The 19,957-nt window shown below is 48.2% G+C and overlaps 1 protein-coding gene across 2 annotated transcripts in view; it reads right to left on the bottom strand.

The window, feature by feature from the left end:
* The window catches only part of HSD17B10 (hydroxysteroid 17-beta dehydrogenase 10), a 42,560-nt gene that overhangs the window by 5,982 nt on the left and 16,621 nt on the right, over positions 1-19,957 (bottom strand). For both annotated transcript variants that reach the window (XM_029608006.1, XM_029608007.1), the window contains exons 3-4: positions 12,009-12,173; positions 11,790-11,918 (exon numbers count right to left, since the gene is read on the bottom strand). In XM_029608006.1, the coding sequence (XP_029463866.1) occupies positions 11,790-11,918; positions 12,009-12,173 (294 nt within the window). The remainder of the gene's footprint in view (positions 1-11,789; positions 11,919-12,008; positions 12,174-19,957) is intronic.

The following is a 19,957-nucleotide window of genomic DNA, read 5'->3' as shown; positions in this document are numbered from 1 at the left end:
AGTAAGAATTACCTAATCCGGAACCTCTAGATCGACCCCACGAACTAGACCGGATGTTAGCAGCCACCAAGACAGACTGTCCTGTGCATAACCCTTGAGCGGTACGGGCATATGACATTCCACTGTGCCAACAGAGTTCTCTGTAGCGGTCTCATATGCGCAAAGGCCCATGATACCAACTCCAGTGTTGAAGCCAGCGAGCCCAGCACCTGCAAAAAATCCCAGCCTCTGGGGACTTCCAAAGTCAACACGTGCTGGATTTGCCTCTGTAACCTGCACACTTTCTCCTCCATCAGAAACACCTTGCCTTTCAGCGTGTCGATCTGAGCCCCCAAATAGTCGAGAGTCTGAGACGGAATCAGGTGGCTCGTTGCCAAATTCACCACCTAGCCTAGAATGCGACAACCGTCCTCAGACTCTGCCCTGATGAGCCAGTTGTCCAGATAAGGATGCAGCAGCACTCCCTCGCGCCATAATGCCGCCACAACCACCACTATTACCTCGGTGAAGGTGCATGGCGCTGTGGCTAGCCCAAAAGGGAGAGCCTGAAACTGGAAATGCTGACCCAGTACCATAAACCTCTGGTGATCCCGGCGAATGAGGATATGTAAGTACGCTTCTGTCAGGTCCAAAGAAGCCAGGAACTCTTCCTTGCGCACCACTGCGATTACTGACCGCAAGGTCTCCATCCGGAACCTTTAGCGCCACATTTACCCGTTTCAAGTCCAGAATCGGACGGAAAGTACCTTCTTTCTTTGGAACTACAAAGTAAATGGAATACTGACCTTTGTCCGTTCGCCCTGAGGAACTGGAATCATTGCCCCTAATTTCCGTAACCTGTCTAATGTCTCCCAACCGCCCAACACTTTTCCAATGACCCACAGGGGGAGACTAGAAACAGATCGCGAACAGGCAAAGCAAATTCTAATGCATAACCATTTCTTATTACACTGAGGACCCACTGATCCGGAGTGATCTTGGCCCACTCCCTATACAATCGAGCTAGATGACCCCCTATACAGGGAACAGCGGAGTGGACTGGCCTCGCCTCATTGTGAGGATTTGGCCCCTGTAGCCCCACTTCCTGTGGAAGCTCTGAATGGCCTTCGACCACCTCGAAAGGACTGCCCCCAGGACTAACCTAGAGGAGTGAATTGCTTCTGCGAAGTTGGGGCACCTCTCGCATGACACGACCTCCTGACATCACAAAACCGCAGAGACTGAAAAGTCCACTTGCCCTTAGGCTTGTCCTCCAGCAACTCTGTCCCAGATTTTTCATCAAGTGCTCCAGATCCTCTCCAAACAAAAAGGCATCACTTAAAAGGCAATGAAACCAACTGGGACTTAGACAACTCATTCACCAACCAGTTACGCAGCCACAATAACCACCTGGCTGACACAGCGGATCCCATAATACGAGACAAAGCTCTCACAAAGTCATATAAGGCATCCGCCACATACGCAACAGACACCTCCAAGCATTCAGCTTTAGCCACCTCATCACTAGATTTCGCCTGCCCATCCTGAAGCTGTTGTACCCAGCGTGGGCACACTCGTTGCATGAAGCTGGAGCAGATGGCCCCTGAGTCTGTGGACAGCTAACACCTCAAAAATCCTCGAGGTGAATCGCCAACTTCCAATCCTGAACATCCTTCAAAGCCGCAGAACCCGCAACAGGGATAATCTTCTTTGTGACAGTCGACACCGCAGCGTCCACTTTTGGAAGGGAAAAAAGCTCCAATGTCTGGTCAGGCAAAGAGTAAAGCTTTGCAATTGCCCTTCTCACTCTCAAGCTAGAATCGGGAGCTCTCCACTCCCGATCCACCATCTTCTTCACAGACTTATGATAGGGAAAGGCTCTCTGGGGACCCCGAAGCCCATCCAGAACTGGATCCGCTACTTCTATGTCTGAGGCTTCCTGTGGGACTTTTAAGCCCAAGCTCCTCTAGAACCTGAGGAATCAAAGGGCCTAATTCCTCCTTCCAGAACAAGCGGAACACCTTGGGGGGTCATCCTCCTCCAAAATCGGAATATCCTCCACCATCATCTCCCAGAGCTGTGCCGGCTGCATCCGGAACAACCCTTGTCCAGCGACAATGCCACCCCCGGAGCCCCGGGGATCCCCTGTGACTCAATCAAGTTATCCGAGTCCTCACCAGCCTGAACAGGACAAAGCAAACGCTGCACCAAGGAAGGCCCCTTACCTCGGGACTGCTCAGGCCTAGAAGCCAAGCCCTGACCAACGGGAGGCCGAGATTGGCTCCCCAGCCCTGCCTGCTGAGCCAAATACGCTTCATGAAGCACGACAAAATTAGCCGAGAAAGAGCGAAGAGCCCTTGGAAACCGCATGGCCTTAGCACTAGAGGATCCAGATATAGGCAGATTTGAGCCAGCCTCCTCATCTGCCCCTCTACGGAGCTTGGATGGACCGGAGAAAGCCTTGGGGGAAAATCTCCCTCCTCCTCTGTCTGCGTGGTCAGAGCTGCCGGAGCACTCAAAATGGCCGCCGTTCCCCGGCACTCAGGAACAGCCACTGCGGGAGAGCCTGAACCCCGCTTCCTCCGTTTTGTGGCTGCCAGGGGTTCCGAAAGACCCTCTCTCCCATACACATGCCGCACAGAGCCCTAAGCGGCTTAGACATGCCAACATCGTGCCACACATGTGACAGATGGAGCCGTGTACCATAGTCTACTTGGTAGGAATCTCTCCCCCCTGCCGAGCACAAAGTGCCATAACGATCAGGAGAGGCAAAAGAAGTCCTTCACCCGCTCTGACAATGGCCGGAGGGAGACAGCTGTCCACCTGAGACCTGAAGCCTTACCTGAAAACTTAGTCTCACTTACTGCTCCTTTTTTTTTTTTGTTTGTTTTTGTTTTAAACAACTTTAAACAAATCTGGCAAACCTCTCCTCAGAATGGAAAACAGAGCTGTCCAGCTCGAGATTAACCAAATTCAAAAAGGAGAGAGGAAAGCTGTAACAAAAAAAATAGCCAGAATTTAAAAAGGGGAGGCAAGAGGAGCAACAAAGCACCAGCTGTTCTGAGCCCACAGCTGCCTAAACAGCCTCATGAAGGGGAGGGATCTGGACTAGCAGATTTACATCCCATGGAACAATGAAGAGAGCATACAAAAAGGTCCCCAACCTCCAGCTCATCCACCTCGGCCAAACAGGGAAGGATCCACTAGGACCCAAAAACCCCTGGGAGGAAGGCTCACAAAAATAAAGAACTCTCCAGACTGCAGAACTGCAGACTTTTGCACCAACCACCATCTGCTGGAGGCAGAGAAATACTGAGGAACTGCAGGTGGCACCAGGGATTATCAAGCAGTGTCACTGAAGCTTTCTCTGTCTCCATCTGCTGGCAAAGATGCATAAACCCAGGAGTCTGGACTGAACCGGGTATGTATAGGGAACTCATGTACCTCTTCTTTTTGATTGTTGCCAGTGTTTCATGAAAAAACAAGCGCTATTTTCCAAAAAAACAAGTTCAAGCACATGTCTGAGCCCACACACTCATCTCATTCCCCCCCAGCACATGTCTGGCCCCCACACTCATGTACTTCTTCTTTTTGATTGTTGCCAGTTAAGTGCTTCACTCCCTTCAGGGTTCAAGCCTGCCGTGCTGCATAACACCTTCCATGATCACCAGACACTGGTGCTTGCAGTCAGTACTCCTCATGGCCAGGCTTCATCGGCAGCAGCAGCCAATGACAGGGACAGCTGAGCTCAAGTCCCACCCACCAAGCCCCAAAAAAACTGCGATTGACAGCAAAAATTGCCCAATAATAAGCAACCCACAAACTGAAAAAAAAAAAAAGTGAATTGCTAGAAAAAAAAAAAGCCCAAACTCATGTCAGAGTTGACCAGGCTTGTGCGACTCACCTGCACACTGCAGGCGACACACTAACATGTCACGACACAGTTTGGAAAACTCTGCCTTAGAGCCTCTTCTGAGCACAGAACCAAAAAGATCCCAAGATGGTGCCAGTACATTTGGCCATTGTGTGTTTTATTGAAAAAAAGGGTTTCTCCACATAAAAGAAGTACCATGCTTAGGACCCTGGTCAGGCTAAACTGGCTTCTTAAGAACTTGGAGACTGAGTCCAAGAGCTACACTGACAAAGTAATGTCTGGCCTGTTAGGAGCTAAGAAAGTATCTAAACACAGCCTGGTACCTCATCTGGAAACAAAGGCCACTGATGTATTATTTCTGATCTAGATTTAGGCTTGTATGTCAGCATACTAAGGATTACTGAGGCTGCCCTAACAGTAGAGACTTGAGTGACCAACTACCTAGTTTTCATGCCCTAAATGAAAATTGGTTCTTACCTGCTAATTTTCGTTCCTGTAATACCACAGATCAGTCCAGACAAGTGGGTTATGTATCCCTATTAGCAGATGGAGTCAGAGAACAAAAACTTTGGGCACTGCTACATAACAGAGAGTGCCACCTGCAGTCCCTCAGTATTGGCCTGTCCCCAAGCTCACACACAAAAATGAACTATCCTAAACTAACGGGTAAAGGGGGTTGGAACCAACATAACTGCTAACTCCTTGCCCGAAACGAAGTAATCAAACGTCAACAGACTTACTCGGCACTGGCTTCAACCGGAGCAGCTGCAATAGTCTTCTAAGAAAAATATTTTCAGACAAGTCCTTCCTCTCAAGGCAGTCTTTCTGAATCTGAAAAGGGGGTGGGGGCCTCTGGACTGATCTGTGGTATTACAGGAACTAAAATTAGCAGGTAAGAACCAATTTTCATTTTCTGAACATACCCAGATAAGTCTAGACCAGTGGGATGTACCCAAGCCACACTTTCCTCGGCGGGAACCCAAAAGACCCGCACGCAAAACGCTCTCCCCGAAGGACGATTCATCATTCGCCCGAACATCCAAGCGATAATGCTTGGTGAAAGTGTGAAGGGAAGACCAAACCGCCGCTCTGCAAATCTCCTGAGGCGACAGAAGTTGACACTCAGCCCAGGAGGTAGCCTGGGCCCTAGTGGAATGAGCTCTCAGACCCACGGGCACCGAATGCCCTCTGGCAACATAGGTGGAAGATACAGCCTCCTTAATCCAGTAAGAAATTGTCGCTTTGGAAGCCTTATCACCTTTCTTAGGACCCCCGATCAAGACAAACAGATGATCTGACCGCCGGAAATCATTGATCACCTCCAAATAGCGCCACAGGACACGACAGACATCCAATAGATGAAGATCCCTTCCCTGCGAGGATTCACGAGCCCAGTGCGGAAAACAAGGAAGCTCCACCTCCTGATTAACATGAAAGGCAGACACCACCTTGGGAACAAAGGAAGGCACCGTGCGGATCGAGACTCTATCATCGTAAATCCGAAGGAAAGGCTCCCTACACGACAAAGCCTGCAACTCTGAAATCAGTCGTGCAGAACAAACGGCAATCAGGAACGCTGTCTTCAAGGTCAAGTCCTTAAGCAGAGCCCTGCGCAAAGGCTCAAAAGGAGCTTCACAAAGCACCCGATTTAAGCTCCAACTCGGACAAATTTGACAGAGAGGAGGTCGCAAATGCTTGACCCCTTTTAAAAAACACACAATATCCAGGTTCACTGCTAGCGATCGACCGCAGAGCCTACCCCATAAGGCACCTAACACCGTGACCTGCACCCGAAGAGAATTGTAGGCCAAACCCTTAGGAAGTGGTAAAGTCTAAAACTGTGAACGACTTCAAAGGGGCGTGGGATAAACACTGTGGATCCATCAAGTCTAGAGGGCGTGAATAAAGAGGAGGCAGCAAAACACTGCACGGAGCGGCAGTAGCCACAGAGGCATTCAAACACTGCACGGAGCGGCAGTAGCCACAGAGGCATTCACGGAGCGGGATGCCAGTGGCCAGTAGTTGGTGTTCCACCTTCACGGAGCGGAAGGATGGAGGGCTGCTATCTCAAAAAAAAACAAAAACAAAAAACAAAAAAACAAACAAAATAAAAACAGGGGTGGGTAAGAGTATGGGGTAAGGGTGTGGCCTGCTTGTTACAGCGGTTGCTACCCCTAATTGCGCTGGACATTCACTTGGATGCAGATACGGCGCTGCTCTCTAAATTGGTGGTGGAGTGGAGGGGAATTAGGGCTGGAGGGTACTGGAAGCCAATAGTAACAGGTGGGAGAGAAAAAAAGGGGAAAAAAATGGATAAAGTGCGTAGCTTGCTGGGCAGACTAGATGGGCCGTTTGGTCTTCTTCTGCCGTCATTTCTATGTTTCTATGTTAGCCAAACCCTGCTGTAGAAACTCCAGTGCCTGTGGAATCTCTGTCAAAGGATCAAGGGAGCGCTCACAACACCATGCTTCAAAAATTTTCCAAACCCTGACATAAGCCATAGAAGTAGACGGTTGGCACGCCTGAAGAAGAGTGGCAATAACCGGCTCTGAATAACCCCTCACGAGCAATCATCGCCTCTCAAAAGCCAAGCCGCAAGAGAGAAGTGATCCTCCTGATCTGAAAATATGGGACCTTGGCGAAGCAGCTGTGGAAGATGAGCCAGCTGAAGCGGACCTTCTAACGCTAACCTCACCAAGTCCGCAAACCACGGATGACGTGGCCACTCCAGCGCTACCCGCACCATGTGGCCGGGATGGTGCTCTATGAGGCGCAGAAGTCGCCTGATGAGAGGCCAGGGAGGAAAGGCATAAAGCAGGATCCTGGTGGGCCAAGGGCACACCAAGGCATCTAACCCCACCGAGCCCAAGTCTCGCCAATGACTGAAGAAGCGCAACGTCTTGGCATTCGCCCGAGTTGCCATGAGCTCCAACTGAGGTTTGCCCCACCTGGTGCAAATAAGGTTCCAAGCTTTGGGGGCCAGCTCCCACTCCCCCGGGTCAAGGTGCTGCCTGCTAAGAAAATCTGCTTGCAAGTTGTCTACTCCCGCGACATGCAATGTGACAATGCCCTTGAGATGGCGTTCTGCCCATGCAAACAGAAACCTTGCTTTCAGCGCCACCGCCCAACTCTTTGTCCCACCCTGGTGGTTGATGTAGGCCACACCTTTGTCGCGTTGTCTGAGAATATCCGAACCATGGAACTCCTGATGATGGGAAGAAACGCCCGGAGCGCCCACCCAACGGCCCTAGCCTTGAGATGATTGATGGACCAGGAACTCTCTGTTGTCGACCAAAGGCCTTGTGCTGATTTGTTCTGGCAAACTGCTCCCCAACCGGAGAGGCTGGCATCCGTGGAGATCACTATCCAATTCAGCGGGTCCAATTCCAACCCCCCATGTGAGGTGGCTGCTTACAAGCCACCACAACAGACTGACTCTGGAATTGGGAAGCAGAGGCAATGGTACATGGAACTGTTCCGAACCCAGACTCCACCTCGACAACAGTGCACGCTGCAACGGCCGCAAATGAGCAAATGCCCACGGAACCAAATCCAAGGTGGAGGTCATGGATCCCAAGACTTGTAAGTGATGCCAAATCGTCGGAGTCTTCCGAAGAAGAGCCTTGACTTGACCTTGCAACTTCGTTATACGGTCCGATGCCAGTGACACCTTGCCGTGGAAGGAACTGAAGAGCGCCCCCAAGTAAACCAGAGACTGTGAGGGCTCCAAGTGACTTTTCTGAACATTGATGACCCAGCCGAGCGATGCCAAGGTAAGGAGAACCCTCCGCACCGATCGAACACAGTCCTCTTGTGACTTTGCTCGAATCAGCCAGTCATCTAGATACGGGTGCACCAGGATGCCTTCCTTGTGCAGAAAGGCCGCCACGACCACCATGACCTTGGTGAAAGTCCGTGGAGCTGTCACCAGGCCGAACGGCAAGGCCTGAAACTGGAAATGCTGACCCAGGACTTTGAAACAGAGGAAGCGCTAATGATCCTGACGAATCGGGATGTGAAGATGTGCCTCAGTGAGGTCTAGGGACGCCATAAACTCTCCCTTGCGCACTGCGGCTATCGCCGTCCGCAAGGTCTCCATGCGAAAACAGGGAACCCGCGAAAACGGGGAACCCGCAAACACCGGTTCACCTTCTGCAAATCCAGGATGGGGCGAAAGGTTCCCTCTTTCTTGGGAACCACAAAGTATACCGAATACCGTCCCCGGTCCTGTTCCGCCAGGGGAACTGGAACAATGGCCTGGAGGTCGAGAAGCCGTTGTAGGGTCCCCTATACTGCCTCGTGCTTGGCCCGCAAAGCTACGCGAGACTCCACAAAGGCCTCCCGCACGGGGCGGAAAAATTTGAGAGCGTAACCGGCATGCACCACATCCAACACCCATAGGTCCGCGGTAATCTTCTCCTACTCCACGTAGAAGCTCGACAATCTGCCTCCAACAGCTTGTACAGCGGAATGGGTGCCCCTGGCTTCATTGGGCGGGTTTTCCACGACCAGCACCCTGGCCCGTGGAATCTCTGCCAGGGCGCCATCCTCCATGAAAGGACTGCTGCCACCCCGAAACCAGCCTGGTCCCTGAAGGGGCAGACGACCTCCCCGGTCGGAATCTACGCAAATCCCGAAAACGAGCTTGAGGGGGAAAAACTTTCCCGGAAGATCTCTTATCCTCCGGAAGCCGGTGACCTTTGGATCCCCCAAGCAACTTCACCAATTGTTCCAGGTCTTCCCCAAAGAGAAGCTTGCCCTTGAAGGGGAGATTACACAGCTGCGATTTAGAGGATAAATCCGCCGACCAATGCCTCAACCAGAGCAACCTGCGTGCCGAGACCGCAGATACCATGCTATGCACCGAAGTGCGAACCAAATCATATAAAGCGTCTGCGACGTACGCCACACCAGCCTCCAATCGGGCGGCCTGCAACGGCCCACTCCCTGTAGCATTCTGCGCCGCTGACGCCTCCTGTACCCAACACAGGCAGGATCTCTGCATAAGACTGGCACACACAGCCGCTCACAGACTCAAGGCGGAGACTGCAAAGACCCGTTTAAGCTGAATTTCCAGCTTGCGGTCCTGAATATCCTTCAATGCCACTGCCCCGGCCACAGGAATACTGGTCTTCTTCGTGACGGTCGACACAGCTGCGTCCACCTTAGGCACCTTCAGAAGATCCAAAACATCCTGTGAGAGAGGATAAATCTTTGCCATTGCTCTGCCAACCATCAAGCCCACGTCTGGTGTTTCCCACTCTCGGATAACCAGCTTGTGCATCTTCTTAGGTAGTGGAAAAAAGGTCATCGGCCCCCGTATCCCATTCAGGACCGGATTAACCCCTTCGCTGGCTGATTCCTCCTGGGCCACCTTGACCCCTAGCACTTCCAAAACCTGGGGAATAAGCGGCTTAAGTTCTTCTCGCTTAAACAAGCGAACCACGGAGGGGTCATCCCCCTCCGAGGAGGTTAGCTCGTCTGGATTCTGGTCATCCTGGGTCCCATCATCTGCATCCAGGGGAACTACAGTGTCAGGATCCAAAGGAAGTGCCGTGGAGGCCCCCCCGCGTAACGGACGTCCCCAATGACGGCTGTGCATCCGCAAGCCCCTGGGACGCTCACTTGGGCAAAGGTTCTGCAGATAAATCGGGTCGCGCTGCTCTCTTCAGCGCCACTGCTTCCTAGCCAGGAAAGCCTGGTGCAGCAGCAGCACAAACTCCGCACTAAACTCCTCTGGGTCCATTCCACCCTCAGCCGAGAGATCCAGGAGTCCAGAGTCCACCCCCAATGAACAATCCTGCCCCACGGGGTAAAGAATAGGGGGGGGCTTCCTCATCCCTCAGCACCTGACGCGGATCATCTCCCCCCCCCCCAGGGAGGAGCAGCGCTCGAGGACCTGAAGCCATGCCTCCCAGCTCTGTCCCCTGAAGAAGGCCCCTCCTGCCCAGTAGAACAGGCAGAGCAGAGAAACTGACCATCCAGCGGGGGTCCCGTCGTGCAGCAGGCTGCCATCTTGTTTCGAGGAGGCATACCCCGATCCGTGGCGCCACGTGGTCGCTGATAAAAAATTTAAATTCTGGCAAAAAATGCTCTTCACGGGCAGAGGAGCTAAAAATAACCACCCGCCTGCAAAAATGAGGTCCCGACGCCCAGCGGAGCAGGAGAGAAAACGCGCCGATCCCCGAAGAAAAAAAAAACGCGCAAAAACTCCCCCTTCCCTCAACTTACCCAGAGCCCTGGGATGCTGACAAGGACCGCTGGGTTTCCGGTTCCCTTCCCAGCCTGGCTGCCGGCAACCACACGTCCTGGCTCTGCACAGACTCCACCTACCTGGAGGAAGGCCTCTCCTTTGAACTTTACTATTTTTTTTTTTTTTTGTTTTTAAACCAAATTTTAATGCAATGGTCTAGGAGCCTTAGGGAGCCGAGGAAGAAGAGCCGCTGCAGTGGACGAGTGAACCAGGAGCCCCTGGTTGTCGAACCACTGGACCACTGCAGGCGAGACGCTGACAGGGGTGTCCAACCCCCTGGACGCCGGGCTTCGCAGAGGGATGGCCCACAAAGGTGCCTAACACCTCTGGAAGCAGAAGAACTGGCTAACTGAAACCAAAAACTGTCCCTAACTTATTTCCTTTTTGTCACTACTGAACTAGCTAACGCACAGACTGCAGGAATGCATCTCTACCATCTGCTGGAGTCAGAGAAATACTGAGGGTCTGCAGGTGGCACTCTAGTTATGTAGCAGTGCCTCAATGTTTTTGTTCTCCAACTCCATCTGCTGGTAGGGATACATAAACCGGAGTGATTGGTAACATTGTTACCAGAACCTCGGTATATAAAAAAAAAAAAGTTAAATAAATAAATAAATAAATGACCCACTGGTCTGAACTGGTCTGGGTATGTTCAGGAACAGGGTTTTTAGGACAACAAAACTTCAATGGTCTTATGGAGCCACAATTTAAACTTCTGGGTTCTACCTCTACCTTTTGACCATCAAGGTGGCATTTTAGTCACAATTTCTTGACAAGAAGGGTGAGCAAATTGAAAGGCTAATCCTATGTGATATTTTGGCAGATTTTTCAGGCTAAGACTATATTGAGAATTGTTCAGTTTTATTCCTAACACTATTTCTGCCTTCCACATTAATCAAGAGATTGAATTTGGATACCAAGTAAGCAGAACAAAAAAAACTCTAAAGAAGCAGGAGGAGCCATCCCAGGAACTGAAGAGATTATAACCTACAACAGGTACAGCCATCGATTCTATTGTCAGAGTTAATAGAGAAGACATTTTCCCTTTTTATGACCCTGCTCCTTTTATTTTGCAAGACAATCATAACTGTCACGAGCCATCATTTCTCCCCTATTTTTCATAAGTCTCCCACCTCATAGCCCTGGTGCACGGCCCCCTCATCTGGGGGCTGTGCACCAGGGCTACTGCCAGGACTCTGAAATCACAGTCCCTAAATCTGCCCACCACCACCTGATACAGGAATGAAACCCAGGCTCTGTGTATGGAAGTATGCAGCGTTGCCACTGAGCATCTAACAGAACATTCCTATTAATATCTGGCTCCAGCCCTTGGTTCTGCCATGGATTCTCTGTCTTTATCCCCAGTGTCTTGAATCTGCTCTCATCTTGGGTGTCACTTTATATGCCTATGCCTCAGCTCAGCTCTCAAGATAATCTCAGTGAAGACTCTTAATAACCGTAGGCCATGATTCTCAAGGTGACATCCAGTATATCACTTTAACCCCCTTCACTTTCTTTTTTGATTTATATTCTGCCTTGTGACACTTCAAAGAATATTACATTTAGGTATTATAAGCATTTCACTTTTACTCTGTATGTGACTTTGAGATTGTAACATCTCTCTTTGTGCCTCAACTCAGCTCCCAGGATGACCTAATGCTCTGTCCTCTGGCTTCCACTCACCTGCCCATCAAAGGCAGCCACACTGGCAGTATTGACGACGACACCTCTGTGTCCGTCCTGGTCTGGCTCGTTCTTCCCCATTTCGCCAACTGCCAGGCGGATCACGTTAAATGTGCCGGCGACATTCACCTGCAAGAACCATTGAAATATACCAAATCAGTAAAGTGCAGGTAATGCAAGGTGGCAAATATTCCACCACCTCTGAGTGACACTACTTACATTCAGCACCCTCTGGAAGTCCTCCAGTTTGTGGGGAAGGCTATTCTTAGCATTGTAAGTTTTCCCTGCTACTGCAATCCCTGCACAATTCACAGCCACGTCCAAGCGCCCAAACGAGTCCCTGGCCAAGGCCAGAGCATTCTTTACATCATCCTCGGAAATCACCTACACCAGGGAAGAGAACGCAGAGCACCTTAGTGGTCAGCAGGTGCCCATGCTATAAGTGAAAATGAGGATGCAGAAATCCTTGGGGCATTAACAGCTGATATTAACTTTCCTTTTAACATACAGTAGGAATTCAGTTAATGAGACAATTTACAGAGATCGCAGATTGGTCAGATGAAGATTGAGTGTTTGTGCGTGTGTATACTTGTCCATCTCCTATTAACGGAAAGAAAGTTAATACAATCGGAGATCATGAGATAAGACTCAGGAGTAACAGGAAATATTTCTGCACAAAACGGGATGTTTGGAACAGCCTCCCAGGCAGTAACAGAATTCAAGTAAATATATTAGGAAAGACTGAGGGCTTCTATTACCTTTTATTCCAAATATAAGCAATGTAAAGTTTGAACTAGGTTTAGAAAGGAGAAATGAGTTCGGATCTGATAATTTCCTTTCCATGAGTCCAGACACATGGGTTATGGCTCCCAACCAACAGCTGAAGACAAAGACTTACAAGTTTGCCGACATCACCCCTTATAGGCTCCTATGCTGACCTTAGTCTGCCAGTATCTATGTAAAAGCTAAGATAAACACTTGTAATACATTAAACTTTCCCTCAACCTCCAAGCAAAAATTAGAGGGCTTGCAAGGGAGAAACAAACAGAAACAAGAAACTGAACAGACATAACCTGCCTTCCTTGATAAGGTTTATTACCTTAAAATCCAGCAAGGCGACTAGCATACAAAAGCAGTTATCTGCCTAGAACAGTCTGGCAATTAGGCGGAATAGAAATTATTGTAAATAAACATTCTGAAAATGAATCAGGAGAATACACTTGGCAGAATAGGGAGGGTCCTGGATTGGTCTGGCTGGACTCAAGGAAAGGAAATTATCAGGTAAGAACTAATTTCTCCTTCTTCTTCATCCAGCCAGACTAGGCCGAACACATGGGGTGGGACACTGCCAAGCCCGTTTTCAAGACTTCTGAAACAAAGGAAGCCTCTACCCTGGCTCTAAGGTTGAGGCAATAGCGTTTTGAATAAATATGCAAGAAAGACCAGTTGCCTTCTGCAAATCTCCAGTGGCAACACCAGGCAAAGTTCTGTCCACAAAGTCATCTCACCCTCGTAGAGTACACCCTCAGTTTATTGGAAAGTGGCAATTCTTTTGATATGTAAGCCTTCCCTATCACTTTCTTACTCCAACGAGCTATCAATGCCTTCAAAGCTGTTACAACCCTTCTAGAATCACTGAACTGAGCAAATGATACTCCAAAGTTATGAAACGGTTAGTTACCTTTAATTACAGCAGAAGAACTCTTAACATCTAAATGATGGAACTGAGCATACTCTGCTTCACTCAAGTCCCTTTGAAAGGAAAGCAGATATATTTTCTGGTTAAGATGAAAAAAAAATATGAAACCATCTTAGGAAGGAACAAAGGAACCATGAGAATTCTACATTAGAGTACACATCTTAAGCGACACCTCTCTTAGAGGTTCAAATGGATGATCAGCCAAGTATGACAACATCAAATTCCGATTTCAGCGAGGTACTGATCCACTTACCGAAGACTGAATAAGCTTCACTTCTGAAGGAAACAAGACACAGTTGGATGAGACAAAGTTCGGCCCAAAAAACAGCCTCTGTAACAGAGAAAGGTCGCTACCTGAACCTTAGGAAGTTAAAGGCCAACCCTTATCCAACCCTCCTGCAGGAATTCTAAGATAACAGACACCAAATCTCCTCTAGCCAAGAATCTTCTAATCAAGCACTAATCCTCAAACAACTTCCAGACTCTCATATATGCCAAGGATGTGAAAACTTTCTTGAACCACAAAAAGAAGTTTACAATCTTCTGAGACTATCCCTTTTCTCAGAGCTGGTGAAAGCATATTTGATGCCCTAGGGCCTAGGCGAAACATTGGTCATTTACCCCTCCCCCCAACTTAAATACTAACAGCGGTGGCTCCAGCACAGAGCTTCCTTCTGTTAGCACCCTTCTAGACAACACAGACAGGATTTTGGAAGCACCAGTCCTGCCTTTTCTGACAGATAAACCCTCTAAAAAGCCAAGCTGAAAGACAAAACAGAGAAGGAGCCTCATGAACCAATGGCCCCTGTCCTAAGGCAACAATAGTGGATCCCATCCAGCATCCTCACTAGATGTGCATACTAGGAACACCTTGGCCAATATCATTAGCCCCTGATGCCCAAAAATATTCTGCAAGATTCTGCCCACCAGAGGCCACAAAGGGATCCCTGAACCGGCCAATCTTGTATCAGGATATCCAAACTGGATAAACCTCTTATCTTTCTTTGAGTGAAAAATGTTCACATTTATGTTTCTGCTGATCGCAAACAAGCCCATCACTGGTTCTCCCCATCTGGACACAATCTGGGAGAACACCTCCTGGGACAGACTCTATCCTCCAAAGTTCAACCTGTTGTAGCTGAGGAACTCCACTTGAACATTCTCTACTCCCGCTATAAGAGCAGCAGAGAGCCCTCTTACATGCTTTTCTGCTCAGACTAAGCGCAAACATACCTCTCCCACCACAAGCAGACACTTGATCCCGCCTCAGAGAATCACATATGTCACTACCGTAGCACTGGCTGACAAGATCCTAACTGCCTAACCCTGAAAAATAGAAGCAAAAGAAAAGGAATGCCTTCCCTATCGCTCTATTTTCCAATCTACTTATTGACCAATTAGCTTCTGCTGAATTCCAAGTGCCTTGAGCCACTATACAATGAACACCCCCAGCCTCAGAGACTGGCATCCGAGGTCACCATTATTCAAACAAAAGATTCAAGATCTACTCTCATTGTCATGTTCTTACGTACTAGCTACCAAAGCAACACTCTCTCTGGCTTATATCATAAGAGGGAGTTTCATGAAATGCACCTGGGATTGAGGAGACCACTTTTAGAACAATCCCCTCTGCAAAGGTTTAATGTGTGCCCTTGCCCAAGGCACTAAATCCAAGGCAGCCATCATGGAAATGACTATCTGAAAATAAATACACATCGTGGATCTCTGAATCCTCAGTAAACCACGCATTTTGGTTCTGCAACTTTCGGATCTTTATGTCAGTCAACTAGACCTGACCTTCCTTGGTGTCAAACTGTACTGCCAGGTACTCCAGGGATCAAGAGAAGCAAGATGCTCTTGTCAAAATTGGAAACCAAGCCCAGATCCTGCAATAACTGCATCGCTCTGGCCATCGTTGGTTCACTTTCTTGAGCCAACTTCGATCAGATCCATCAATCGTCCAGACAAGGATACACTAATATACCTTCTCTGCGCAGGGCCACAACTACAACCATCACTTTGGAAAAAAGACCTTGAGCCACGGCCAACCAAATGATGAAGAGCCTGACACTGAAGGCACTTCCCCTCCTCCCCTCCCCAGAAATCACTTTAAAGCAAAGATATTTCTAATGCCCTTCTTTCTTCAGAATATGCAGATATGCCTCCATCAGATCTAACGACATTAAGAATTCTCCTTGTTGAGCTGCCACTGTACCCGACTTCAGAGTCTCCATCCTGAAGTGCAACACTTTCAGAACCTTATTGAACTGCTTTAGGTTCAGAACAGAGGGAAAGTTACCCCCCTTCTTTGTTACCACAAAGTAAACTGAGTACTGACCTGACCCCACTGAGAGCATGGGAACAGAACCACCGCCCCGTAATGCAGTAGTCACAAAAATGTCATCCTTCTGGCTTCCCCTAATAAACAGATCGACAAGAGGAAACCATAAAGCATCTGAAAAAAGGCTGGGAAAACTCCAGAATGTAGCTGTCCCAAATGACTCCTTAAAAACTACCGATCCAAAGTAACGTGGACACACTTCTGATAAAAGACTAACAACTACCCCCGAGAGTGAAAGGTTTGAGAACTTCCATACTCCATCCTTACCTCCCCTTCTTGGATTTCCAAAAGGACTAGAATCTGGTAAAGGGTCTAAACCGCTGGATATGCACTAACCTCACCAGCTCCAAGCTGGAGCTGGTCACGATGCCGTTAGGCTTGTCTTTGAGCAATCTGGGGGTTTTCAATTCCCCCATGCTTTCACCCAGAAACTCCACCCAGAGCCACGGACAAGACTGCTGCAACATCTGAGACTACTAGAACCAGTGTAGGAGGTCCCCGCTCTGAGCTACTCCCTTCCTGCAGTCCCAGAATGCTCACTGATCTCGCTGCAGCAGCAAACATGCCAACAGGAATGACCTGCAGACGACCCCAATGATGTGGGCTGCTCAGGGTAGACAATTCCACATGCTGCCTTCTCTCCCTCTCCTCCTCACAAGATTTAGAGGCTTCCCCCTCCCAATGCCTGACAGTACAATCCACACAAACTGCAAACTACTGAGTGCTTCCCATGCTCCTGAAGAGAAGCCATCACGCCTTCCCTTACCTCTCCTGCTTCAGCCCCCAGTTCCTCAGATGGCAAAACTATTCTTCTGCTTTCCACTTTCTCTTTCTTTTTTAAAGCTTTAACAAACAGAAACCAGGCACAGCCAGAGAACTCAGGGGAAGGGAGTAAAAATAGGGCAGGGAGCCATGTTGAGTCTTTTTTATCAAGGGGAGGAGAAACTGTGGAAGAGGAGAGAAAAAGCTTGGGGAGGGAGGGGGGGGGGAGAAGGGGTAATTCCAGTGACCATGGCCAGGAAAAAATCCTGGTCCACCCACTGTGCTCAACCAAGAAAGTGAGTACAAGATTTTCACCTCAAGAGCTGCAAGACAAATTTCTATCTTCTTCACCTGGACTCACCAGGCCTCAGCTCACATCATGGGAAGTTTGCCTGCCATCTGCTGGCGACAGAGAATACCTGCAGGCTGAGGGCAGCAAAACAGTCAGTTTCTGTTTCCATCTGCTGGTTGGGAGGCATAATCCATGCGTCTGGACTGGTAAGGCTGACTGAAGAGGAAATGCATGCTTCCTGGAATGGGCAAGGTTGAGCCTTAGAAAAGTGAGATACATCATCATAGACTGGAAAAGTGGAACTTTCTTCTCATTTCAATTGCAAGAAAAATGTAATAACACAAAACACTGAAAAATTAGACAATTTCAATTAAGACAGAAAAACCTTGATAATGTTGTTGGAAAAGCCATTCAAAATTAACATGCAGAAAATCAATTCACAATTTTACTCACTCTCAATCTGGTACAGATTTAGCAGGAAGACCCAAAAAAAGAAGTTATTAGAGCCCAGTAGAAGATTTTGGAAAGAAACATCTCTCTGGATATGGAAAGTACAAGCACATAAAATTCCGGTGGAAGTTCGAATGAGGGTTGTCACCTGGCTCCATGTCACAACAGATTAATCTAGGCCTAACTTTACCCTATTCCATGCAGGGACTTGTACTTCTGATGGTCCCATTGATTTATCTAAGCAAATCTGAGCTACAAATCCCTTCAGACCAGAGGGTAAAACCAGGGCTGGATTAGCCTGTTCCTTATGACATGAAGCCAGGTGGCAACCCTGGCTCCGATGCAGGAAATCCAATTCCGAATACCTCATAGAAGCTATACAGATCAGATAGTGGGATAAATAATGAACTTTCTTTCCTCTGTCTTTGATAAATTTGATAAGAATAGAGGCTCTTGTATATCTTTCTACTAGTAAAAAGTGTCTGGCGTTGCTCAGGCAGTCTGGTCTATAACCATCTGTGTGTGTGTGTTAGGGGTGGTGGGGCCTGTATGTGAGTATGTGCGAGCCTGTGCATGCTTTTACAAGCTTGTGCATACTTCTGCGTACTAACACGAGCTTGCATGCATGCTTGTGCAAGCTTGTCTATGCCTATGTCTGCCTGTGTCTATGTGTTTGAGCGTGAGACAGGGCTTCGCAGTCAGAGCATATTAGTGAACATTACCCAGTATTGCTTGGTTTGTCTGGTCGTGTGTGCATGCCTTTGGGTGCTTCTGTCTCTGTGTATGTGCCTGTGTGCGTTTGCAACAGTACTTTGCAGACAGAGCATAATGCCTTTGCACACTGCACCTTCCTAGGTTCTACCTGGTGGCCACACACATTCATGACAGTATGACTGACATCTTTTATACAGATTATGTCCAAAAATACAAACATTTTGGAAGGATAGTCTAAGGAAATTTAACAAGGTAACTGGGAATGCTTAATCCAGTTAGTGTTCTGCAATGGCTATATTGGAAATTAAAAGTGAATATTAATAGCCATTCAGGAAAACAAAGTTTGCGGAGTTTGCCTTGAAGACCGTGAGAAAATGTATTCTTCAACAGGTATGACAAAAAGTACCCAGCCAAAAAGTATCAGGAATGGGTAAACAAGGCTTACAGAACAAAAGATGGTGATGTTGATAGATCTATAGATATAAGGAGAGAAGAAACCATGTTGCATTCAGAGCCAAGAGTTTTATAAAAGAATCTTTAGCCAAAAGATTGAAAAATGTTATGATCATTTACCTTAGATGTATTTGTTCATATGTTAAAGAGGTGTATGAGGTTCAAAGCACCATCATTTATTTTATACAAGAAAAAGTTGTCAAAAATTTAAAAAAATAAGTAAGTCTTTGGCTAAGCTTCAGTGGGAAAACAGATTGACTCACCATCTATTTACTGGGCTTCAGTGAGTATCTTTATGATTGTCCTTATGCTTGTCATTGCAGAAGGGATAAAAGGTAAAGTTTGTCTATTTGCAGATGATACTATGATCTGCAAGAGTGGACTCGCTTGAAGGGGCAGAGAGAATGAAAAGTGATTTAAGAAAGCTTGAAGAGTGGTTGAAGATTTGGTAGAAGAAAATTATTCCTTACCTGCTAATTTTCGTTCCTGTAGTACCATGGATCAGTCCAGACAGTGGATTATGTCCCCCGTCCAGCAGATGGAGTCAGACAAAGCTTCGGAGGGTGCTGCCTTATAAACCAGTGCACCCTCTGACACTCTATACTGAAGAGAATATCAGAGCAGTAGACACAGAAGAGGATGGATCAAGGAAACCAAACATGTATAACTACGAATAGAGTATATGTAACAAAAACACAAACTGGTGCCAAATAGCAAACTTGCAAAAAGAACTATTGAACAGCCCCATAACTGAGAGGCTACCATAGGAGTAGGTGAAACAGAGGAGCGAAGTCAGAGGAAAGTCGAGCAGTAGACCCCCAAAAATCCCCACAATCCTTAGGGAGGGCGTCTGGACTGATCCATGGTACTACAAGAACGAAAATTAGCAGGTAAGGAATAATTTTCTTTTCCCTGTACGTACCAGGAGCAGTCCAGACGGTGAGCTGTACCAAAGCGTCCCTATGTAGGGTGGGCCCTTGATAGCCCTGCTCGAATGACTATCGCCAAAGTAGCCAAAAGTCGGTGACTGCAGATGCAAACGGTAGTGCCTAGCAAAGGTATGCAACGATTTCCAGGTCGCCGCTCAACAGATCTCCTGAGATGAGACGGACTGGTTCTCCGCCCAGGATGCAGCTTGAGACCGAAGAGAATGCGCCCTGATGCCCAAGGGGGGCTGTCGACCCACACGCTGTCACAATAGCCTCTTTCAGCCAGCGAGCAATCGTTGTCTTCGTAGCCTTGGAGCCTTTCTTTGGGCCAGACAAAAGAATAAACAAATGGTCCGACAGACTAAAATCATTAGTGACCTCCAGGTAACGAATCAGGGTGCGCTTGACATCAAGTTTACGGAGAAAGACGGAGTTCCACAGTCTGATTCAGATGAAATGCAAAAACCACCTTGGGCAGGAACGAGGGCACCATGTGCAAGGAGACACCAGAGTCCGTGAAACGGAGGT

The sequence above is a fragment of the Rhinatrema bivittatum genome, chromosome 1, assembly GCF_901001135.1.
Source record: "Rhinatrema bivittatum chromosome 1, aRhiBiv1.1, whole genome shotgun sequence".
Classification (NCBI taxonomy): domain Eukaryota; kingdom Metazoa; phylum Chordata; class Amphibia; order Gymnophiona; family Rhinatrematidae; genus Rhinatrema; species Rhinatrema bivittatum.
This window is presented reverse-complemented; position numbering and strand designations above follow the sequence as displayed.